Source organism: Cyclopterus lumpus, chromosome 9 (assembly GCF_009769545.1).
Source record: "Cyclopterus lumpus isolate fCycLum1 chromosome 9, fCycLum1.pri, whole genome shotgun sequence".
Taxonomy (NCBI): Eukaryota; Metazoa; Chordata; class Actinopteri; order Perciformes; family Cyclopteridae; genus Cyclopterus; species Cyclopterus lumpus.
This window is the reverse complement of record NC_046974.1, coordinates 10001381-10026974: the sequence shown is the minus strand read 5'-3', so window position 1 is coordinate 10026974 and position 25594 is coordinate 10001381. Positions and strand designations below refer to the sequence as shown.

Here is a 25594-nt window from a genome sequence, read left to right as displayed (position 1 = left end):
AATTTGATGTAATCAGGAAGAGGAACAAAGTTAGACCACAATTAGAATCAGATGTCAGGATCGGGTGCAGAGTTTCTTTTATCCAGCATTTCTAGGACATTAGATACTACTTTTTAATGCCATACTGTACTGACATTTGACACTACAGACTTTTTGGGCTTTTTTAATGACTTTCCAACATAATATAGTCAGGGCCATAATTATTTGGACTGACACAATTGTTCTTAAATTTCCTCTTTAAACGACTTTACATAGATTTGAAATGGCGGTCAATATGTGGTTGAAGTGTAGACCTTCAGCTTTAATTCAATGAATATAACAAAACTATCGCATTAACCATTTAGGAATTACAACCATTTTTATACGGTCCCACATTTTCAGAGGCTCAAATATAATGGGACAATTGTCTTGACAAATGTCCAGGTGTGGCCTGTTAAGCAGATGAAAAGGTCTGGAGATGATTAAAAAATGTTGAGTTTGCAATATTCAAACCATTGCACTTTGCTTTGCAGGATCTTGTGCTTTATGATCTTGATCGAGGTAGATGACATGCCAAGTTTGTGTTGTTAGGATTACACAAAGTTTAGCGTTACATTAAAACAACCAAAAAACTCATGGCTGAATCTTTAGCTGATTTTTTATTGTGGATGAGGCCTAACCCTCGTGAGATTTCAGAATAAGACTTCTCCTTTAGCACGACTTAGACATAACAAACCAAACAAACTGCAAAAGATTTAAGACAAAAGTTTTATTTCTCTGTAGGGTCCTTTCCATAATGTCCGACACAATAACTAGAACTTCTAGTGGACGTACATTGACTCAGCAATTCCCCGGGAGGATTACGCTGCAGTCTGTTTTGCATCTGCAGCACTTTTGCTCAGTACTGGATCAATTAAAAAAAAAATGTTGACCTCATTAGTCACACAAAAACATGGCAAAATAGTGTTGAAAAAAAAATGTCTTTGTGTGAAAAACTACAAAGCATTATTCTGAAAATACTGAAGTATCCCTTTAAACTTACAGAATACAGAAACTTTCCACCATCAGTGGATGAAAATGAAAGCAACCTTCTAGTGTCAAAGACATACATAGAGATACACAGACGCTCACAAATCCAAGAGAAGTAACAGTAAGACACATTTTTATGGGCGGGGTACTGGGCAAAAGCAAGTCACTTTCTACAGACGTATATATCCATCTTTTAATCTAATCAGCAAATCTGATCTGTATTTCAAAAATATTTTAGCATTGCTAATACAACATAAAAGGGTAAAGAGGCATTTATCAAACTTTCATACATATTTCTCAAGTCATCACAACATTTTTAAATGTGCCTAGTGCTTCTCTATAGCAATTGAAACTAGAACTCAAGTACTCTAGACTAACTGTTCAAATAGTGCATTGCATACAAAGTTTACAGGCATCATCAGTAAGGACTGCCATCCCTCACACTGAGATGCGTGCCCAGCTTTGAACCGATGTGAATGTGACTGATGCCTGTTCAGTCTCCCATATTTCTGGGAGTGGTGATGAGGTAGAATGAAACCTGCCTCTTCCGTACTGCTGAGCAGCCTGGTCCAGACTTTTGCACAAAAAGTGAGTAAATATCCGTATACAACATGCCCTCCCACACCCCAACCCAGGGAGATTTCAGAGCACTCCTCCAAAACCTCGTTATTACCAATTCCTGATTGGAGGGGCTTGGGACTGTTGTTGGCTTACGGTGCCTAGATCTCCGGTAGGGAATAATTAAAACCCAGCCACTCTGTCGGGGGATCGACAGGGCTTGTGCTGAGGGCCTGAGCCGCTAAGGAATGCCAGTGTGGACTCACCATGACGGAGTGGGTAGAAAAATTAAAAAATAAGACACTTTAACACCTTGCTAACACCACAAATGAACTGCACTTAACTTGCAGAGGCGAGGAAAGTGCACATTCACAATCCCATTTTTTCCAAAATATGAATAACTACATTCTAAAAAAATAATAATAAAAAAAAAACACAAATTGCATCCATATTTACATGGCTAGTGTTACTAATACTATAACAAAAAATGCACAATTGCATTAAACTATCAAGGATGTCCTTTACATTTAAAAGAAAAAGAAAAAAATTCTTCCATTGCATTTTTCTTCCTGATGGACATCTAATTTTTTAATGAAACTCTTAATATTACACATCATATATTATGAATCGGAGGCATCCCATACACTGGATGAAAACGCTTCAAGATTGAAGACTTAAAAATAAAAAATTACAAATTTTGTTTATGTTTGACAAGCCATGTGCAGATATCGCACATTTAGTGCGTATTCATCTAAACCAACTGATGGCCTAAGCTAAAAGGCAGCGTTTAACATGTTATAGTCCCCCATTCTACACACCAATAGTGATCCTGCAAAAAATCTTCACGGTTATTACTTCATCCTCATTTCAATACAGTGAAACTAATGTTAATTTTTTATTAGATTTTGTTCTTACAGTGGACATCAATACTAGCTGTGCATGTTTGCATGATGGGGACTTACTGACACTTGGGTGATGACAGTCATAAATGAAAAGTCATCAGATACAACATGACTGTTGAGTGACATGTTGACACTGAATTTTCTAACCACCTAAATTAGTTAACCTGCAATCAAAACAAAAAAACGCCCGCTAAGTGTACCTGAGGAGCCAGAGAAAATCCAACCAAACAGAAACGTCTCCTATCTCAATAAACCTCTATCGAAATCCTGACAAGGTACATGAAACACAAATGACTACAGAACACAGTGCTGTGTTGTGTGGGCATGGCTTTCTAAACTATTATTATAATTAATTCTGTAAAAAGTTTGCATCTGGAAACTTTACTAAACATCCCCTTCTGTATATTTAACCATTACTGGTGGCCTGGAGTGCAGCCTACGGTTTCCTCTCAAGAGTCTGCATGGAGTAACTGTGCATTTCATTACAGCTCAGCCCTTACTGTAAGATTCAGAGAAAGCGTCCCTTCTACAACTTAATCACCTTGGAGATGATTATCCAGAGGAAAGCATACAACAGAGGCCCCCATGCCCTCTGCCAGCGTCACAACACATTGATCCCCTTCCCAATCCTCTACAAATATCGCATGGGATTATAAATCTACCCTCGTATGTATGCAGGGTTTTGTCGTGGCTTTTTGCCCTGGTCTAGGAACACAGTAATGCACTGGCAAAACAACAAAGGTCCCTCAGAGGTGAGACTTTTACACTTTATGATGTAGTCCAAAGTGTGTCTCGTCCCGAAACTGTAGCACTAGAATCACTATTGCTGTCATTCAACATGATGTAGGAAGCCCTGAATTCTTAACTCAACATGTAATAAGACTGTTAAAATATATCACAATTAAAAAAGGCTAATGTACACAAGGTATTTAAAGCCTAAATTACCAAGACTGGAGGAGACAAAATACAAAACTATCTCACCAACATGTGCAAGCGTACATAAATGGCCTTAATCCATACAGATTGCCTCACTCGCTCTTAAATCAGAGAATTTTTTTTGTCATATAGGCTGGGAGGACATATATGGAAGTATTCTTATCAAAGAACTCATGAATTACTCTCAAATTTGGTTGCTGTTTACCAGGTAAACAAGGCAAATGCATGAGCCACTGACAAATGCATCTAAATTGTAATGGTGGCTGGTGTTAAATGCTCTTACTGTCAGTTTAAATCAGTTTAAACCTTTAGTAAACACTGAACTTTTAGGTTATTGTGCGTAGCATTATTTCACACAGCCCCAAGTAAGACACTGGTCACTATTGTAGATGGATAATGATAATGATTGTAATATTGCATAACATCTAGGAAGGCCTTTAGCTACAATGGACACAACAAAACTTAAGAGATGCTCAGTCATCTTCATTTGACGCTTAGGTGGAGACACAAACCACTCTGCTCCTTCAGCTCTTGAAACGCGTCTGCTCACATATGTGGTTGAATTTCCTGAAATTAAAATAAAGAAGAGAAACCACATAAATTAAGATCTTCATGTAAAACCCCAACACCAAAGAGATGAGATGAAGCTTATACAGGTCTTCAAACAGCAGACATGAGGGTCTACAGGACCTGGTTTATACAAGGACTCCCTCTTGTGGTAATATAACTGAACAACATGCACAGGGCTGGCACCCAGTGTCTCTCCGTCTTGTCTGTATAAAATACATCCAGAACTATTTACAATAGATTTATGATTCAATAACCTGAAGAGTCAGTGGTAACGTGGGCCAAAAAAAAAAATCGCGATGATATCACTGAGCGGGCTTGTCGAAGATGCTATACAGTTTGGCTTTTCAAAATAAAAATATATTTTTTTTAAAAATTCTTAAAACAATGATGATAGTTGTTTGTGTGACTTGAGTGAAAGCAAGGGATCGGCTACTCTTTAACAAATAGTATGGCAGAGAATCAAGACAAAGTTATTTAGTAAATACAGGAGAGGAGAAATATATTGTCTGCAACATTTTAAGATATGCCATTTTCCCACAAGGAAACACATAACTGGGGTCAATTATGCAGTTTCACTGATGGCAGTTGAAACCACGATTCTCCCGTATAACTCCTTAGTCTAAATGTGTTTATGTGGTTCTTTATATGTAAAAAGACTTACATTGCATGATGCGCCTTCACCTGCGTACGACAGTTGCGTCCCCAGTAACAATTGGGACGAGATGTTACAGCAGCTGAAGAAAGAACATCAAATACATTAATTACTTGGACATTTAGGATAAGGGAAATATTATCCTAAAAACAAAAGTAAAAATCGGAAATGGCATTAAAAATTATTTTGGTCTGTCTGACCCGGCAGTTCAGGTGAAGGGATGTTCTGTCTGTACTCGTAGGCCAACTCCTTGAAAGCTCGCAGGCCGCAACAGAAGCACAGGATGGCATTGGGAGAGATACGCCAATCTGGCAGAGACGGAGTCAAGGATATTACCACGCTTTCTCTTTATATGACAGTGTGGACTTCAAAGTCCACCACTAAGTATTCATGGGTTTCAATCTGAAGACTCACCTGACGGATAGTAGTTTCCCTGCTGGAAGGACTGCAAAGACTCCTGGAGCAGATCTCTCCATGACTTCCCTCTGGAAGACAGGTAGTTCTGGTGGAAGGATGGAAACACACAAACAACAGCATCTTAACACTGAATGTATAACAGGTAGGTGCAGACATGTTTTCAAGAATCTGACGTTCCTAGCATATATTGTAAGAGGAGTCTACTGTTTGCTGGTAGAAGCTTTAGCTGATGAAGTAGTTTTTAGTAATCTAATACAAAGAGTAGTGTTTTAGAGCATCATGAATGTAAATACTTATGTCAGCCTTTGGAATCAACAACCTATGTTATAAATAGTAAGCTCTACCAATGACCTAGACACGTAATGCATTCTAATATACAAACAAATACAATTAACATCTTACCTGGAGGATGTCCGATTCATAGTTATTGTTGTTCAGCACACCATCCAGGCATTTATCCGTCAGATTGAGCTCTGAAATAAATAAAAGATTGCTGTAACAGTCAAACATTTAGCACACTTAAAATAGAAGTACCAATACATCTGAGAAGCTGAGCATCCTTTCAAAAGGTTGGATTTTCCTGCCAAAAAAAGTTTGATTAATTACAAATCAGATGGCTGAATGGTGTTTCATGCATTTTAGGTTGGAGAAAGCTCTCTTTACAAAAAAAAAAAGTGTTGTATAACAAATCGCTGTACAATGGTTCAACCAGACTGACAACTGAAAGGGCAGAAAGAGACAAAGACATCTCTTAGCACCAGTTCAATAAGAATAGGAGAAACCACTAGTCATGGCTAAAAGAAACTGGAAGCTCAGCATCGAAAAGTGAGTAGACTTAAACAGGTTCCTGTTCTCGTGTCAAGTGCACAATAATAATGCCTTTAGCAAGCTGGAATTAACAAAGCTGTTCTTTAAAATTCACAATAGAAAGAGAAGGTTAGCGTCAGGTCAACACTTTGAGCGGAACATAGACTGTCAAATGTTTTAAGCTATTTAATCTAACCACTGAGTAGACTGCAGAGTTCCCAAAGAAAAACAGCTTCCCAACATATTTAGTGCCCAATTGCACCGTTATGGTTCAATAATGATCATGCGATAACTTATGCTTTTATGGACTGTAACATCTTGAATTAATTTTGCAATAGTATTCTCCCCTGTCTCGCAACACAAGTTTGAATCGTTTAATCCTTCTTCCAAAAGTTTTTAACATGTAAAAACTGTATTTGTGTGTCGGAATAATACTGTTTTAATGTCTGTTTCAATAGCCATTATTAAAGGAAAGTAGAAAAACATCAATATAAACAGGTAATTCCAAACCGCTGAACAACAGTGTATATCACAGAAAGCTCTCAAGAGCTCTGCGAGTTCTCTAAGTTCTCATCTCAGCTTCTAAAGCATGTTTCCTCCACACTGGACATAAATCACTGAGTCGCTCTACATTACTGTTGAACTGTGTATTAAGCATTTAAACTAAAACTGGATCTAGTTATCCATCCATCCATCCATTTTCAATACCGCGTATCCTCATTAGGGTCGCGGGGGCGCTGGAGCCTATCCCAGCTGACATAGGGCGAAGGCAGGGGACACCCTGGACAGGCCGCCAGTCCATCGAGGGCACATGTAGGGACATACAACCATTCACTCTCACATTCACTCCTATGGGCAATGTAGAGATCAATTAACCTGCAGCATGTCTTTGGACTGTGGGAGGAAGCCAGAGAGCCCGGAGAGAACCCACGCTGCCACGGGGAGAACATGCAAACTCCACACAGAAGGACCGCTCCGACCGGGAATTGAACCCGCGGCCCTCTTGCTGTGAGGCGACAGTGCTAGCCACTACACCACCGTGCAGCCCTGGATCTAGTTATTACATCATTATTAGTGATTACATGCTTACATGGTATACTCCGCTTGTTCTAAAATACATTTCTTTCACACAAAAATGCTGTTTGTGGGAAACACACTGTGCTTATAATCTGAGGCTGACAATCATTACAAATATTAGATTTGGACACTATTTGAGAATCACCCCATTCAATTTAAAGGTATATTACAGTCAGCCCAAAGAAATCCCTTACTGGTCGAAGCCTACTACCCAGCAATAAGCCCAACAGTGGAGATCGCCTGGGGCTGTTTTGCTGAAACGGATACATACCACTGAATCGAGCCAGACAGCCTTGGCAGCCGATCCTCTGGCAACCCCAGTACATATGACAGAAGGGTCGCTGGCACTGCGCACCTGTCAACACACACACACACAGCATGTGATGTGTGCAGCATGAAGTGTAGAACGGGGTTTGTACGACAATCTATCCATACACGTGGATGCATGGCAAAGCTACACAAGTTAAAGTCTACCAGCACTGACTGGCTTATATTACCTATGCAGTGTACTCAATTTCTATTTAACTCTGGTTAAATGCAGTTTTCTGAAGGACAGTATAGTTGCATCAACCACATTACATTACCTCTTTGCAGAGGGACTAACAAGAACCACTCACATCGTTGAGCAATAACCTGCTCGCTGTTGGACTCGGCCCGTCTGTCTGGCATTGGCTGGAGGCAGCAGGTGCAGATGAGATGGCAGCCATGAGGGAGGCAGCGGTACTCCTGAGAAGCTGCAGACAGGACAGGAGCAGAAAAAGCTTTTTCGACGAAGTGGGTTTACAGATGCGTTTACACACTGTAAATCTAGCTTTTGGTATTAGGATAATAACAGAACGCTGTACCCTGCAATTTGCCATCCAGTGAAAAGTCTAACTTTAGCAACTGATATTCCAATCTAATATACACCCATAATCACCTGGGGGGATGGCAGAGGATGTTGAAGGCTGCTCCCCTGTGGGTGTTGCAGGCCTCTCTTCAGTTGCCGGTTTGGGTGGAGGAGGTATAGGAGGTGGGGCTGGCAGACAAGGGAGCCAGTAGTTGGAACCTGTAGCAAACAGCATCTGACTGGCCTCCCTCCTGTAGCCAGGACACTGCCGGCACATCACCATAGGCTGACTGGGGACAAAAGAAAAGCATCCCATGGAGAAGTTATTTACTACACAAGCAGACAACAGGCTATCAACATTTATTGCTTTTCCATGTCATGGAGTAAATGTTTCTATTTTTTTGTTCGTACAGTGCATGAATACACACTTTGTATGCATATTTATGGCCTTCTATAGATCTGTGAACATTTTCACACCTTCCGATTACTCAAATTCAGCTGATGATTCAAGATATTTCACTTTGTATCGATTTTTTTAATCATTGCCTATGCAACATAGGAGTTTAATATCTAGCAAATGTTTCCCACATGGATAAGTTTATCACAAAAAACAAGAACATTTACAGATTTTACCGATAAAATAAAAAGGTAACCATACTTTGACCAAAAATATCACTAGATTATCTGCCACTTTAGCATCTCCTCTAAAAAGGAAAAAAAATAACTAACAAAAACTAGACTAAAAAGTATCTGACAAAAAATAGACTAAAAAGCAAAATCAAATGACTAACAATCGTCAAAAAATTAGCAAAAAATAATCTACACTTTCGTCAAATGATTCAGACTATAATATAAAACACAATTTTAAAAAAGTCAGGTGCCAAAACTAACACCGGTTTCCTACAAAAACAAACATTCAGACCGTACCCAATGTCTGAGGAGTCGCTGTCATTGTCAGAAAGGTCGAAGAGGTAATCTGAACTGCCCTCCTCATCTGAGAAAGAGCGCTCAACCTTTGGCTGCAACATGTCCTGAGTTATCTTGTTACGGCGTTCCATGCTCTTCAGGTCCTCATCACTGCGGCACTTTTCTGTGGGACAGAAAATACAAAGTCAGTATCTATTACCATTTTGGAAGTTATACAAGGTAAGCAGGTCTTGCTTCCATGCCATTCCTTCTCTCGTTTTAATCTCTACCAGCCTGGGTGGAAAACAATTCTCAAATGCTTGTTATGTAAGAGCTATTTTCACATCCACTTACAACCTTTTCAGTTGAAGGCAATTAAGGTACTAGCCTTTTGGTGTGATGATTAAAAGGTGCTATTAAAATGCTCTTTATCTGTGCAAACCTGGGTGCTGGATGAGGTAGGCCTCTACCAAGTTGTTGAGGATGTGGTTCTTACGAATCTTCTCCACAGGGCAGCGGCAGGTGGGGCAAAGAGAAGAGCGCTCCATCCAGCCTGAGTAGCAGGCGGCACAGAAGACATGCATGCAAGGCTGCAAGCTAAAGCAAAAACAAGAGACTTAGAATTGAATAAACTTTGCTGCATGTATGCAAAGTGACTTACAAGCCCACAAAGTAGGGTTCAAGCCCATACTCTTGGATATCTTTGCAGATGGAAGGGTCCTTGAATTCTTACCTGACACAGTCATGCAGCAGGTCTTGACAAATAACACATGTCAGGCTCTCCTCCATCTTGTCCGTCTTAGTCACTTCCACAGTTAGTTTAGACGAAAGACCTCCCTTAGTTGAACACACCGCTTCTGTGCTGGAGGTTTTTGGCGAGTCCAAATCATAATCTTTAACTGTAAACACAATAACGGTAAATATGTTCTACATTTAGACTGAGCTTAAGGTTGTAACAAAAGTAAGTAAAGGTCTTAAAGAGACATATTTTATTGGTCCAAGTGTGAAATGGTAGGTCTTGGGCACACAGACTGTGTGGGCATCTCAAGCACACCAGCTATCCTGCTTCATGTTTGTGCAGCAGTGCAAAGTGACAAAGTGCTGGCTTAAAGGAATTTAAAGAGTGTGTTGATTAAATAATACACATCACAGTCACATCACTGGTCTCACAGCTCGGAATCGAATCAGTTCAACAGGTGAAGAATTGGCTTCTCCAAGAAATGATATTGTTATCTGGATGGTGCAGACGAGCATAAGGTCAATGCTCAACACCACAAATGTGCCACCAGAGGCAGATGGTGTGGTGTTTTGACAGTTAATAAAGTACAATAATTATAGAAGCAAGAAAAATAAATAAAACGTGTTGGTGATATGATTGCATAAATACAACACTGTTTCTGTTATATCTTATCTTCAATGCGATAAAGCAGTTTTTATACAGTCTATGTTTTAAGTTTGAAAGGAGGTTATGAAGCATAGTAATAATGAGCTCCCGTAATCCACTGTTTCACACATAAGGCCGAATACCAAGTATTCTGAAGTAGCTTCAACGGTCCTGCTGCCTTCTGTTGGCTGCAGGGATTTAATGAACTGAAGGAGAAGCTCCTCATACAGAATAAAGCAGATATTGTAAGAATCAACCAGATTATTTGATAAAGGCCAACTGCTTACTGATGTTCCTGCTTTAAACCACATTAAATTATATTTTATGTTTCGGATTTAATTATATCTTCTGGCTGGGGAGTCATTTAATTAACATACTTAATTAGCATTTTAAGTATTAATTTGTCATTTCAGTGCATTTGCTCCAAGTATTTAGTTTGTTTGCTCTTGTTAAATCCCTAATGTGCTGGATTACGCCAGAAACAGATGTGGTGAAAAGTCTACCCAAAATACCATTACAAGTTAGCACCGTACACTCCACTAAAATACTACAGACACAATTTCCAGGTCAGGAAACGATCAGAGCGCTGCTTGTACTAGTCGCCCAAAATTGAAATGTGAGGAATCAAGGAAAACCAGGTAAATCTCAAATAAAAGAACTTACTGTCATCAGTCTTCCTCTTCTTGCTTTCTGGCTCCATGTTGTCCATGTCTTTCTCATGTGCTGGGGCAGCATCTTTAGCCAGGTCTGATAATATGGAGAAAAAATAGACTTGGATCAAATACTGTCAATACTTCAAACGGCTAGTTTTGACGTGATTAGACGCTGGAAGAATGGAGTTGCTTCATATAGCAGCTCCACTGTGGAGGAGTGATAACATTACCTTCAGAGAAATAAAGAAGAGGTATAAACCACAACAAAGAACACTTACTCCATCCTCTAATAAGTGCATTGGCCCCAGTTGCCATTGACTGATCTTAGTTCAATCAAACATACGTCATTTTGCGGGTAATTAGCCAGAGCAGCATGACCCAATGTCCCGGAAATTATAAATCAACCTTCTGAGTTTTTAAAGGCTGGTAACAGTGGATGGAAATGGCTGTCAGGAAGTAAATGTATAAAACAAATAAGCGACTCGCTGATAATCACCAGCTGGACACGTTTTGCCCAACACAGTTTGAGTTTAAGTTAGTTTAAAGTTCAGTATTATTCAGTTGCAATCAATTGACTAACATCAGCAGGTCTGTTTACATCAATGACTGTGATCTGAGGGTTAATTTAGAAGAGTCCCAGCTCTGCCTCTGTCTGCTCCTCTAACACCCTGGGACTCCACCACCTATCACACATAAAACAATACAGGGCGTGGCAGAATAAATGTAACCACGCAAGCTGAACATTTTTCTACTAAAGTTATATTATTATCATCATTTGAAATACTATGCAATATCATGATTTTATTTCCAGGCCACATTAAGTACTCTTTATACTGTTGTTACTTGTGCCTTTAAAAGGAATAGTTTATCATTTTGGGAAATATGCTTGTGTGCTTTCTTTACGGAAGACCGATAAAACTGATATCTGTCCGTTAAATATGATGCTACAGTGACGCAGAGTTAATTTCCAGAGGGAAAGCTGATAATCAGGCCTCTTCAGTAGTGTGTCAGCAGATAACCTACTCAAAGCAGGACCGGCTGTGGTTGCCACGGGACCAGACGTGGTCGGGCTCCCGATGCAGAAGCGGGAAGAGGAGGTGGAGGGCTGAGGATCCTCCACAGAAGCCTTGGTGAGCATTACAGGCTCCACAGAGAGCGACATCTCTGAAGGTGGAACAGGGGCAGGACTGTGGGCTGACCCCTCCATGTCTGAAGTTTAGATACAGGGTGGGGGTAAGTACCTGTTAACAGCTGTGGAATACAAGTACTTTTGTAAAAAGAGTTGTGGGGAACTACCTGGCTCCTTACCATAACTATGTTCTGAATTAGCATGCTCCATTTGGATTGAGTGGTAAACGTAGGCAATGTCTACAGGGGGACAAGAGAAGATGTTATCCGTCTTTCCTTCTTATAAATTCATAAACATTATTGGCTTAAAAAATTAACTTACTTTGTTCTGGCTCACTTTTCCTGTAGACAAAGTAGATGACATCGCCGGTCTGTAGCATGTGAGTTTGCTTCTTCACCAGTTTGGACATGTTGATCACTGTACCATTAGTGCTACAGCACATACAAACATACATGCAATTGGACATGTCACTGGACAATGTAAATAGTTTTGTGCGTTTCTGAAATATGGTTTGTTCAATTTAAATTCTGGTACCTTGTGTCTTCAAGCCAAACCAGCCCAGAGCTTTCATCTTGCACAATCTTGCAGTGCTCCCCTGAGACCAGTTTGTTGGCTGGGAAGGACAGATAACATCCTGGTAGCACAATAAGAAAACACAGATTAGACATGATACAGATTACTTTGGCTCTCCAATACAGAATCTACTTAATGAAAGTATCAGCCTTTTAGGGCCCCTTTTGGGGGAGTATAAGAGTTGACCGTTAGTTGACCATATTTTTAACCGTTTTACCGTTAAAATATGCATCCGTTTGAGAAAATGACAACACATGTTTTCATGTACATTTCATTTTGTTCCCCCCTCTAACTATTCCAAAACAAATTAGCAGCCATTCTTGTTATGATATGGCAATATAGTTTTACATATTTAGCCTATATAGTAAATATCCATCCATCCATCCATTTTCAATACCGCTTATCCTCATTAGGGTCGCGGGGGCGCTGGAGCCTATCCCAGCTGACATAGGGCGAAGGCAGGGGACACCCTGGACAGGCCGCCAGTCCATCGAGGGCACATGTAGGGACATACAACCATTCACTCTCACATTCACACCTATGGGCAATTTAGAGATCAATTAACCTGCAGCATGTCTTTGGACTGTGGGAGGAAGCCGGAGAGCCCGGAGAGAACCCACGCTGCCACGGGGAGAACATGCAAACTCCACACAGAAGGACCGCTCCGACCGGGAATCGAACCTGCGGCCCTCTTGCTGTGAGGCGACAGTGCTAGCCACTACACCACCGTGCAGCCCTATAGTAAATATATTATATAATATTCACCTGAAACTGTGTTATATGGAAATTTAATTTGAAGCCCTTTATTGCCCAGACATATGCTCACCAATTAAGGCAAGTCGCTTTGCATTGCAAAAAAGTAGACACCAAAAGCTCTCAACAACAAAGCAGACATAGGGGGGAATATAGAGCTAACCTTTTCTTAAGCAAAAGCCCTTACACAAAAAAAACTACTTAATATTCTGCACACATGTGCTCAATGGACGCCTTTTGTTATCATCACAAGGGGCTGTCTAAGTTTGGTGCACTAAAGAAGGCTTTGTGTTTTCAAGGGGGAGGTTTTTAAGGGCTCCAGACACTGACAGCAACGTCTATGCTACAGACAGGGCTGTCTTTTGTGAATAGACTGCCCACATCTTGAGCTTTTGTCGCAGGTTCAAACATTCTAAAAGTCTTAAGACATACGAGTGAAGGCAAAGACATATTTATTTTCCAGAATAAATTGCATATATAAATTAACCAACCTTTTTTCCTGCCCACCGTGCATTCCCTGTTGAAAAGCAGGACAGTGTCACTGGAGTCCACTTTGACGAGCTTCCCCCATGCTCGTCCTCTTTGATAACAGTCCATCTTCAATTTTTTTCTCTACAAGTAACGATGAGAAAACAAGTTTGGAACGAGTTCAACGTCATGCCCGTTAGGCTCGTGGTGGCATGGAGAAAGTGAAATTAACCATCAGTGTGACGTTTTTTGTGGAGGCGATGCTGGTGAAATCAAAACCGGCCTAGACATTTGATTAAGAAAGTATGATTACTTTAAACGACAAATTAAGTCGTTTTTGTTGCCGGCCAGATGGATTCTGAATTTTTAGATTCAAATTAAGGTAAAAAGAAATGTGTCTTGTTACGTTTAAACGTTTGTCGTTTTAACATACGGCAGACATAGAATACAAAAAACATATCAATTATTTTTTTATAGGATTTCACATATGGACGGTTTAGTTTAAGTCCAAAAAGTTCGTTTAAGCCAATAAGGGTTTACATTGTATTTCACATCCAGTGCTGTGAAGTTAATCGATTCATTAACCATTATGAGCAACGGTGGGTTGATATTTAACTTGCCAAATAAACAAGGCTTAATTAAACGGAAAGAGTTTTTCCTCACGTCTGCTAACTAGACCGAAGCTAGCTAGTTAACCTAGACGTCCTAGTGGCTTCCTAGGTCAGATATCAAGCGTTATTAGATGGAGAAAAACTTAAAGTTACTTCAATCGTCAGCTATCAATTTGATAAAAAAATGTTTCACGACCCACCTGCTGTGGGATTTCATCACACCTAAAGTAAACACACACAACTTCGGCCAATAATAACACCGAGCTAACGCAATTGCTAACATTAGCAGCCAAGCGCACTGTGTGTCCGGGAGAAACATCGGGAGCACTTATAGCAAACACCTGAAGGGCCAGTAACGTCACACTTGTCTCGTGTCTAACACCGTCACGTTACCGTTAAACGCTTCGTTTGCTGTCCCGGTAGCTCGGTGTAAAACAGCTTCTTCTCTTCATATTCCAGCTAGACACAAGATGCACTTCCTGCCGAGCTCGGAGTTGACGTGATGCCGTCATCAGCTGATGGGGGAGGGGCTTAGTGCGCTCAGGCAGGCATCCTGTGGACTGAACACACAACATATTGAACAACGTTAAAAAATGTTGTATGTGTCATTAATACTAGTATAAAGTAAAATTATTTTTTAAAAGTATAATTTGACTGATACATCAATGTAAAAGCAACATGTTACTGTTGTAGTTGGTTAATTCATGTGCTGATTATTTTCTCCATTAATTGACTGTTAGGGATCGTACCAGACAAGTTCATGCTCAAAAATAAAGAAAGTGTTTGGAAAATACTATATTTTATCATTACCATAACCATTGCATGTAAAAGTAGTACTTATTGAATTTAGTACATGCATGGTTACTGTTACACTTTCACTTCCCTATGTGGATTACCTGATCAAAATATGAAAGTATGATTTACCAAAACTCCTTTTGCCTGCTTTTTTTTGCAGCATTTGGACTTTAAAAACCTATTAGACCGCTAAGGGCATATTGTTCTCTCCCTGCAGCTATTGGCTACTACAGCCTTGCCTCTACTTTGGATCGGTCTGAATTCCCTAATCAAAGAAGTGATGAGATGAGAGTTGAGGCTGAATTTTAGTCTTTGGCATAAATTGGTCTGGATAAAGGTGTCAGGCAAATACATTAAATGTAAATGTGAATGCAGTTGTACCGCTATTTTGAGGGAATTGAGGGGGAAATAAGTATACATTTTTCAAGTTCACAATCCCTTATAATATCTAAGAACAAACACATCAGCTCTTGTAAATTAATGGGGAGGTTGGATGAAGGGACACAGGAGGTGGTCAGAGTGAGGCAGATAATGGTGTGGGTGGTTGTGGATGGGAATGAGAGAGAGGGGTGTGGGTCATGTGGTTGCCTCTCCTGTGGGGATGCTTAGGCTTAGTAATTTGGTCATGTTTGCCACAAGCACACCAGTCGTCCCATAAGACACAACAAACCCCATGAGGTCAAAACAGTTTGCTCATGGGAAGGGCTCCCTTGCACATGGGAGTGACAATCTCTGCAAGTTACGGCCAAAACTCAGGTACATCTACCTTGATGTACTCTGCAACCTCAAGGATTTCCTGAAGACCCTTCAGAGTGTGCAGCATCCCTGCCACATTGCAGGTTGTGGAAAAACAGGATAATGCAATCTGGGGAAAAGCTGCTGCTTGAATGTCGCATCCACAGCATTTCTCACAGGGACCGACGGCCCGTGAAGTGCTGTCCAGATCCGCCACACGCTTCTCTGCCTCTGTCATATCATCGCTATTGAGGAAATTGATGATTATTCCCTCTGAAGCTGCTCCTTCAAGGTGGCATCCTCACAGGGATTTTGTTCAGACTCCCTCTGGCAGCGTCTGAGCAGCATAGTGAGGAAGGTGCCATCACATTGTGCCTCACTGTGTTCAGCACTTTCACCTGAAGACTACTAAACCAAGAGTTTCACTTACATCCATTTAATATTAGTACGAGTCTTAAGGATGAAGGTTAATAGGAAAAATGCAACCAATTGATATCAAATCAGGCGAAAAGACTTCCCATCCATTTATTGCTGTGTTTGAACTATGATGCCTTGAGGCTATTGTAAATAAAGCATTAGTTATTATTCTTCCTTCTACTTCTAAATATAAAGATGAGCTATTGCATTCTTATTATGTAACTCAAATAGTAATATCTATAATATTTGATTAATTTATTTTAGCTGATGGCGACATTTCAACTTAAAATTTGTAGCATGTGCATTTTTATATTCCAAGTGTCAAACATAGTTTTGAAAAAGACAAAAAAAACGTGCCATCTGATGGCTGGCCTCTGCTCAGAAACAACAGGGTCCTTATGGTATACATAATACATAAGTGATCATATAAACACCATCTTGCGCTACTGGCTACCTGTGCATCAAATAAATAAATGACCAAATAAATGTGCATTAAAATGATTACCACATCCATCTGCTTAATTATGCATCTCAAACTAAATAATCATGGATTCAATTAAATTAAATTGTCCCCGGACCGTCACATCAGTGGCTGGTGAAGAAAACACAATTGACTTTTCATAATCACGACAAAGAAAACATTAGCAACAGCAAGAGCTGCATTGAAAGCTATATTAAAGGCTATAAGTAAACTGAATTGAATTGAAAGAGAAATGAGTTCAGCTTCAACACAGCGAGGCCGACTGCAAGTTCTCGTCACACACCATCCATTCAATGTCCCTGGATGTCATTTAAGACCATTTGTAGCTCTTTATATGGTGATATCCAGAAAATCAATCTGTATTTGATTACTAGTATTCACAGACCATTTAAATCATATTCACAATCGGAATGTAACAGCTCAAGTAAATCGAGGGTCAATATCCAAGGCAAGTACCATTCTGAGGTCCTTGGACTTACTTGAGTATTTCCATTTGATGCTACTTATATCATACTCAACTACACTTTTTTATTCCATGATATTTATCTGACAGATGTTGTTAATTGTGTAGTTTTACATCAGCTTATATAATACAGCGCATCGAGAAAAATCCAACCATTATCTTTTGTAATATTCCACTAAACCAAAGTCTTTCTAGGTATAAGGATTTGTATGGACGTTACTGTTTAATTTAATTTAATTTAATTGTCATCTATTTCAATATTTGTTTCTATGTTTCTATGTGTGTGTAATGTGAAGGGACTTCATCTTACAGTTAATTTCATTGTGAAACTGTTCTGTAAACTGATACATAAATGAACCTTGTAATATTTTATGTGTATACATTTTCTTGTCATTCAAAAATACCAATTTAGTTTCTAACCCATCTTTAAATATATTGTTTTATGTCATAGTCATTCATATATAAACATACAATTATTTAAATCCATATTTTTATAGCAACAATGTATCAAATGGCAATAGAAAACAAATGACTGTTAGTGATCAACCTACGGATGATTACCACCTGAATCTTCAGCTAGCTTTGGCATTACAGCACTTTAAAGTGAGTTTCAGGTCATTGTTTAAGTGTTCAGCCCACAACTTTACTATGTTGGTTCACCCCTCACCAAGAGTGGAGCGATATATTTCCTTCAGGATTGGTTAAAGATGGAAAACAGAACTAAAACAGAGTGAATATTGGACTTACCATAAACAGGTGGGCATAAACACAACTCCAAAAGAATGATAATGTTGCTCTGTAACTGTATACACGTATAAATAAGCAACTGTTAGATAACAAGTTCACCATATTAACCGAAAAAGAGATGAAATATCAGTGTTGTGTTCACAACCTCTGCCTCCAAGTGGCCAAAACAATCAGTTATTGCAGTGTTAAATGTGTATCACAGTGTGATCTGAGGTGTTGCAATAATACAAAACCTCTTTCTATTTCATGTGAGCTGCATTCCCCATCTCCACATATATAGTGGATGACTGACATTTTTTTTCATACAGGATTTTAGAGTCCAGTTGCAAGTGGGCTGATCTTTCTTCGTTTAAGATAGACCAACATGTCTCTCTAATAGAAATAGCAAGTGAGTCCTTAATGGAGGACTAATCCCTGCAAACCCCCATCTATTCCCTGGCAGTGCATTATTAATGGGCAGTGTGGAGCCTGGTGAATACAGGGGCCTCTCCCCACTAATGCGTTCATTCCTCATTGTTAGATGTCTGGTGCGGAGAACACAAACACATGCTGCCTTCTCACAGACTCATACCTACAGATGGACATGCAGGCACACAGAGGTGTGCCATGCATGGAGAATATATATTCTTACAGGAAATTATTACATGTTTAGTTGGCATAGGATGTTGAACTCAGAATCCTCTGCAGATCCTCTGATAAGGTCACACCGGCAAATTGAATGGAGGGTATTGAATCCCACACCCATGCTGTCAATCAGCATTTCCTAATTGGATCAAAGATTACTTGTGGCAGCTGTATAAAACATCAAACGAGTAATTAAATGAAATAATGAGAAAATAAACCTCAATGTTGCCAAGTGGGAATGCAGGCAAGCTGAGGAACGTGATTTCGCTGTGCTCTCTGAAATTATCTCTCTCCGGCTCGGGCTAATTGCTGGAGGATGTCCTCTTAACTGAGTGTGAAAAGCTGTGTCTAATTACGGCAACATTAATCAGGCATTAGCATGTTATCACAAGGTTAACTTATCAGGAGGGGCCCAGAAGCAGCTGGAGGTGCCATTTACCCATGCTGCACTGGGCCAACTGAGCCACAAGGGGTAGTGCTTGTTCTTCCTATGAATCATTACTCAGCCCCCTTAAAGCCCAGAGCTGAAGGCAACCATGTTGGATTGCACTGTGTGGGCATTGTGGTTGAGAGATTCCTCATTGTGGAATTGTAATGTCCAGAATCAATATCAGCTATTTCCTGCTCATTGTGGCGCTGACATCAAAGCATTTATCCTCGGGGGATTAAACATTTTAGGTCATAATTTGTTAACATCTTACTTTGCACAGACACACCAAATGAGAGATCTTTACTATAAAGTGTCTGAGGAATTACACTGAAAGAATCTGCTAAATCAATGTTAAGCAATTGTGTGCTTGGTGGAGCAGTTAAATCCAAACCTAATGAAGACTGACTGGATGGTGATTGCATCCTAGTTTACCCCACAATACAGATTAAACATCAACCATCACTGATCGTCAAGAACTATTAAATGTAAACTATTTGCCACTGCCGTAACAAGAAGAATATATATTGAAATATACACTAATAAAACACATTGTGTAGTTTCGTCCCGGTTATGAAAAGAAAATGTACTAGATGCAACAGCACAGAGGTGTATGCGCAATCTCGAATCATCGCATGCCAAATGACCTGCATGTGTGTAGATTAAAGGTCATTTCTGGCAGCAGCTTGGTTCTGTGCCCTGACTTCATTACCAGCGGCTCCAGAGTAGTCTCATCAGGATTCCAGCAGGGCAGAGAAACCGTACCTCCAGCAGCTCTGCCAAAGGCGTTCATTTGTCAGAGAGGCATGGAGATCACAGGCCGACAAATCTCCCACGTCTCCCAGACTGTCAAGCCCTTTGCCTGCATATCAAAGACAAAAGAACAGAGCCGGGGAGCAGGAGAGCAGAGCAGCCATTCTATGTAGAGATGGTCTGCCGTTTAACCCCCCCCCCCCCCCCCCCCCCAGAGCGTGCCCTTTGAAAACGCCTATTAGCCTAGATGAGAGAGATTACAAGCAAATAAAATTACATTCATTGTAATATTTGATTTCATAATAGACCCAGAATTATAATTACACCGCACTCAGACTTTTCATTTAAAAACCATTCGCCGACAACAAAGAATCAGAGATGGGAATGAGCAGGTTGTGCATCGAGTGAGTGAGTGCACATTATCAGGCCTGTTTCACTAGAAGTAACAATAATGGGAGAAGAATGGAGGTACTAATAAGAATGTAATCAGGTGAGAGAGCGGGATTTAATGATATGGAACTCAGGGCTTTATTTTCATCTGTCAGTCTTTTGGTGCAACACCAGCAGAGCATGTTGGGAATAAAATGCCTTTTTTAAATATTCCTCTGCAATATGGAAGGAGATTTGATTTTTTTTTAAAGGCCCACTTCTTACCAACTAACACATGGGCTATATTACCCATCAGTACTCAGCTGCAACCTGTCTGACTGTCAGGGTTTCACCAAAAGCACAACGGTGTATTACAGGGGGAATGTGGGCATATGCTGTCTGGCTTAAACCAACAAGCAGAAGGGAAGAGATAAGAGACATTCTTGGGCGGCGCAGAAACGAGGCATGAGAAGGGCCAGCTTGATAGCAGTACTTGTTGTTCTGATGTGTTAAATAGCTGGCCTTCAACACCCCAATCAATCGCTGAGTGAGCCACTGTGTAGCCAAGGGTTGTGTGTGATAGCCAGATGGCTGAAGTCAATGGAGCTCTGCCTGGTCTCTTGTGTCACAAAGGAATGATCATGAATCTGGCCTCATAGACTGAACAAAATATATGAAATATTGCAGGTTGAATGTTTTCCTAGGTTGGTAAGTTCCAAAAGACGTTGTTTCAGAAAATATCGCTGATTAAGACTCTGTACTAATCAGCAGCAGAAGAATAACAAGTAAATCCTCAAAACATTAAACAACATAGTTAGCCTTGGGAGGCTATCATGCACATTTTTGTTTGGCTTGCACAACTGGTTTGTCTGATGTGATATGTATTACTGTAGATCTCACTGCGTGCAATGATGCCTACTAACCATTGTGGGTTCGCTACTCCTGCCATTTGACACAGGGAAGTGGGAGGCAGCCAACATGCTAATGTGCTCATACAAGAACGTCTGTGGGACAAGACAAACATTTTGAACGTGCTCCAAGACCTCCAGAGGCCTGTGTTGACTAATCTGCAAACAATCCGCACTGCAAGCCCCATTGCAAGTGGAAGAACAAGCCCTTTAAGCTGTGACATTAACGAACACGCCGAGATAAGATGGGGTTTGCTATCTTGGTGCATGAAGCTCCTGCCTAGATTGGAGATAAGACCCCTTCAAAGCATGTTTGCTGTCAGACACATTTCCAAAGAAGCGAGGGAGGCAGTCAAAGCAAGGCCTGGAATGCTGAGAAGCCCCGTCGAAGACAGTCTCATGCAAAATATGATCCCTCTGCCCTTTTGCACCTTATTCTGACCGCCTCCGGTATTTTTGTGAGAGAGGGTTATAACTTGTTGATGAGATGAATGCAGACTAAAACCAGCGGCCATTTGGGGCATAGCTTTGTGTACCTTCCTCTGTTGAAAGAAGCAATAAAGCATGTCAAGCGCAGTGACTGCAGATGAAGTGTATAAGAGCATTATTTGGATTGTTTTCATATATTGTTCACATACTCAGAGGAGGGGAACTTCCTTTAACAATGTCTCTCTTTGGTAGTGGTGCCACACGGACTGACATAACTATTATGTTCCAGATTTACACTGTATGAAAATGAAAGTCTGTGCAACATTATTGATATAACTGGCCATATGTATATTTGAGCCACATTTCCATGTTCAATTACTGGGTTCTTAAGGGTCATGCTTCTCTTGTTCAAGAGCTGTTACTGTTTTTTTTTATGCATGTTGTGGTGGAATATGATCTGACTGCAGGGAATGTTAGCTTCTGAAGTATTACGGGGCGTATCCGGTACATTTTGAATAAAGAGTTATTTTACTAAAAGCAACTGTATCTGTTAAGTACCACCAACCAAACCCTAGTCTAACCCTATTACCAGCAAACACATAATTAATTTAGTCTGTAATTTATTAACTCAAACCAAACACAAATCACCCCATTACTCATCAAAGCTGAATACGGATGCTGTGCTGTTGCCGGTTTAGAGTATTGGTGGTCTTATTCCACCCTGAGCCCCGGCTCGAAGGCAACACTGACAGTTTAATATTTAAGCTCTGTGTTTTCAGTAGAGGTTTAGTATGGCTTTATGAGGAAAGATAGGATGCTTTATTTTTAAATATGTTATTAATTTATAGGCCATAAAAACAACCTTTTTGTCAATTTCATAATTTCATCTTGGAAAGGAAATCCTCACACATGAATGCCAATAACTAGGTGTTGCGTCTCTGCCAGCGTCAAACTGAATAAATGCTTCTGAATATGCCCACACCACCAGAGGGGATGGACTAAATTGTAATTCTCATTCTGCGGCTTGGAAAAACTTCCGCCTTCCCGGATGCCAAGCAGCTCTGAGGCGATCCCAGTGATGAGCCAAGGAACGCTCTGCTAACTGAGCTCTGGAGAAATACGGTCACGGCAAGATCCATATTCAAATAAACTTCACTCTTGGCCCGTGCACACAAGCCATGTTGTCACCAGCTGGCATTGCCTCTCGCCGCCCCTTCAAATACTGAGCCACTTTTGATTAACGTCTCTACGGCTAATCATGTGCGTTGACTGTGCCAAATTGGACGAGCCACGTATGGCCTCCATTTGCCTTGAAATCTCTTCTTTTTTTAAACTCATTTGAAGCATTTCAGAGCCTCCCTTTACACCACCCACCCCTCCCTTAAGTCTTCTCTTGTCTAGTGCCCATACATAGAACAGAGAGGGTTGTGTGGCGGCACTGTGCCATCCTGTGGGTCCCTGAATGAGAGGACTATCTCTGCCATATGCACCCAGCTGCATAAATGTTATTCATTTTTTATGGTTTGTGTACATAATATGGACGGTGTGGGAGATTGTGAGGTTCCACTAAGGGCTGGAAAAATCCTCAAATTTGAATCAAAGTGGAAAACTTATTTTGGCTGGTGGTGACTATTCTGGAACTCATTCTTTTCCATCTCCCTTAATTCTCTTCCACTCCTCCCTGCTTCACGTACTCTCTGAGGTTCCTGTGTGTGTAATTTACAGTATATGCTTCCTCCAAGACTGCATTGGCTGCTCTCCTTGTACAGCCATACTGGTGTTAGTGTCGTGAGACAGCCGGAATATTTGTCATAGGACCAGAGGTGCAAAGACATTAGACAGCACTTTGTCACCAGGCTCTGGAATTCACACCATTTGGCTGTTTCCAAGTCAGCTCCTTAACCGCTGACTGGCCTGGTTTCTGTCAGCTGCCGCTCTGTTGACATTGAGGGCTAAAAAAAGATGGCAACATGGAAGGATGTATGCTACTAGCCTTTTTAGGTGGTCAAAACAACATGCAGTCTACAAAGAGCACTGCGGCAGGGATCCACAGCCAAACCCCTTGACTCAGTGCTCTCTCCCCCAGTTCACAGTTCAGATTTAGTTTAGTGGTTTAGAATGGCTCTCGTCAGGGTTTTATAACCCCTGCAGAGAGATGGGCTTGAACTCTGAGCAGAGCCACCGTCTCCCAAATCACCAGGCCCAGCGGAGGCCCGAGCAATCCAAATGCAATCGTGGCAGGGGCCTCCCGTCTCATTACCAATCTCCATTTCAAAACAGCCTTCAAATGGGAACTAATGCATTAGCTCTCGCTGGGGGAAAAGTCTAGGGAGCCACTACATAGCGGCTCAAAAACGCTTTCATAGATGTTTTATCAGTGGGGGAAGAGTGAGCAAGAGAGAAAAGGAGCTTGGGCTGAACCATTCATTTGTTGCCCATCTTATTAGCTTGGCACTGTGTTATTAGGTGCCATTGTGCTCTATAAAAGCCCCTTAGGCCTGTTCCACTGTTCGCTGAATCTGGGGTGAGCTCTGTGCCAAGCACTTTTTGGAGGTATTTGAGACCATGAAAATTCAATCCTAAACCCTCAGCATTGAGGTTTTTCACAGATAAATGAAGAGGATTAGTGGAACAATAAAACAATGTCTTACCTAAGATACCACCGTATCCTATTAATTGGGATTATAGTGGAAAAAATGTGTTTTAAAAAAACTCGCTTTTTTGACATGCTGTTACACGAAGCCCTGCCATAGTAACAATGTTCCATCAAACAGGAAACGTGTTCCAAATTATAAATAAATGTGTTCCAAATAAGTAAAAATAGAAAATCATAAACAATCTGCAAGAAAAAACCTGGACATGAGAAGAATAGCTTTGTAAAAGAGCTGACAATTGCAGAAGCTGTAATAACCTACCTTGGGTTGGATATGCTAGGCAATGTGTCAATTGATTCCCATCTGATGATGGACTGTGTGTTGAAATAAATTGACCTCACCAGACGATGAGTGAAATTGATGGAGCTTTTCATCTCCGGAGGGCCGTTCCACACTCAGCCGTAAAATGGATAGAGCACAGGACAGAGTGATTGAGTCGGGGGGAAATGTAAGGTGTGTGTTTTTCTTCGTCCAAAGCTTGCTTGGTAAATAATAGTTACAGGAAAAATCACTATGCTGTAACAAGTACAGGGGTTAAGTACCTGTTGTTGACTAGATGATTAGGACTAAAAGCACATAGTGCTAAAGTGAAGCTGGCCACTGACAGATGCTACCCGTCAGAGGAATATGTGGCCCAATTACCAGGAGCCTAAATTGAAAGTGATAGTGATTTAAGTCTTCCCAATACCAAGCCTCATCCTGGCAAACAGTCTTTTCAAGGAGCCCTTTAAAAAAAAATCTGCCGGAGTGTGTGAGACACAGGAGTGCCATTGATTTTCAATAACATCCCCTAATGACCTGGCCACGGTTTGATCCACGCTGTCATTATGGGCTGATACCAGGGGACAGGGTTGGTGTGTCTTACAGCACACAGCGGCGAGATGAGTAGTCGAGGCATTATCACGATGAATTGGCCGTCTCTGGGCAGGCGGCAAGCACAGCCGGGTTCTTGTCAATAACAGGACGGGGCGCCTCACGGCTCCCTGCGCGGCCCACTCCAGAGCGCCTTCCGGCCTTATTAGAAAAGCAGATGAGTAGTGTGTATGACGAGAGGGGGGTGTATGAGGAGAGAGAGGAGCCTCTCCTCCACCATCCGCTAGCCTGCCTCCCAGGCATTGCTCCTCTTAATGAGTCCAGACCGCGCGTCAATATGCGCCTCGGCTGCCAGTCAATACCGGTTACCTGCAACACAAACACTCAAAACCTGCTTTTATACAAAATCAATGTCCTATTAGTCCCTCCCTGTATGGCCTCGGCCCAATCTCATCGATCCCCTCTGAAGAGCTCTGCAGCCTATGTATGACAGATTATGGTCAAATGATTTCATGGCATAGGCTACTCTGTCCGCCAAGTCTGTTGCCTTTACGATGACAAATTGATGGCTTGATATCAGATGAGCAAATACTCTAAATGCGGGAAACTGAGGCACAAGCATTATTGGCAAAACTATCAACCTAACATCAACATTGCACTCAGTAAGTTTGGTTTACAGACACATTCAGTACTTGCAGTTGGCACTGACGATGAGTTCCATGATGAAAAGACAAGCAACACACGTA

The 25594-nt window shown here is 40.9% G+C and overlaps 1 protein-coding gene across 3 annotated transcripts; it reads right to left on the bottom strand.

Annotated features, from left to right (window-relative positions):
• Nucleotides 1-733: 733 nt before the first annotated feature.
• Nucleotides 734-14735, bottom strand: chfr (checkpoint with forkhead and ring finger domains, E3 ubiquitin protein ligase). 3 transcript variants are annotated; one of them, XM_034541454.1, is made up of 18 exons: nucleotides 14627-14735; nucleotides 13646-13766; nucleotides 12363-12462; nucleotides 12150-12259; nucleotides 12008-12067; nucleotides 11723-11908; nucleotides 10710-10793; nucleotides 9396-9570; nucleotides 9105-9259; nucleotides 8684-8846; nucleotides 7847-8046; nucleotides 7545-7661; nucleotides 7199-7282; nucleotides 5446-5516; nucleotides 5041-5128; nucleotides 4827-4934; nucleotides 4636-4708; nucleotides 734-3971 (listed from the first exon to the last, which is right to left on the bottom strand). In XM_034541454.1, exons 2-18 carry the CDS (start codon nucleotides 13749-13751, stop codon nucleotides 3929-3931), a joined length of 1923 nt encoding a protein of 640 aa, XP_034397345.1. In that variant the 5' UTR covers nucleotides 13752-13766; nucleotides 14627-14735; the 3' UTR covers nucleotides 734-3928. The 3 variants fall into 3 exon arrangements, with proteins under 3 accessions (XP_034397345.1, XP_034397346.1, XP_034397347.1); XM_034541455.1 differs by having other exon boundaries at nucleotides 9396-9561; XM_034541456.1 differs by having other exon boundaries at nucleotides 13646-13671; nucleotides 14627-14734.
• Between the last annotated feature and the right edge of the window lie 10859 nt (nucleotides 14736-25594).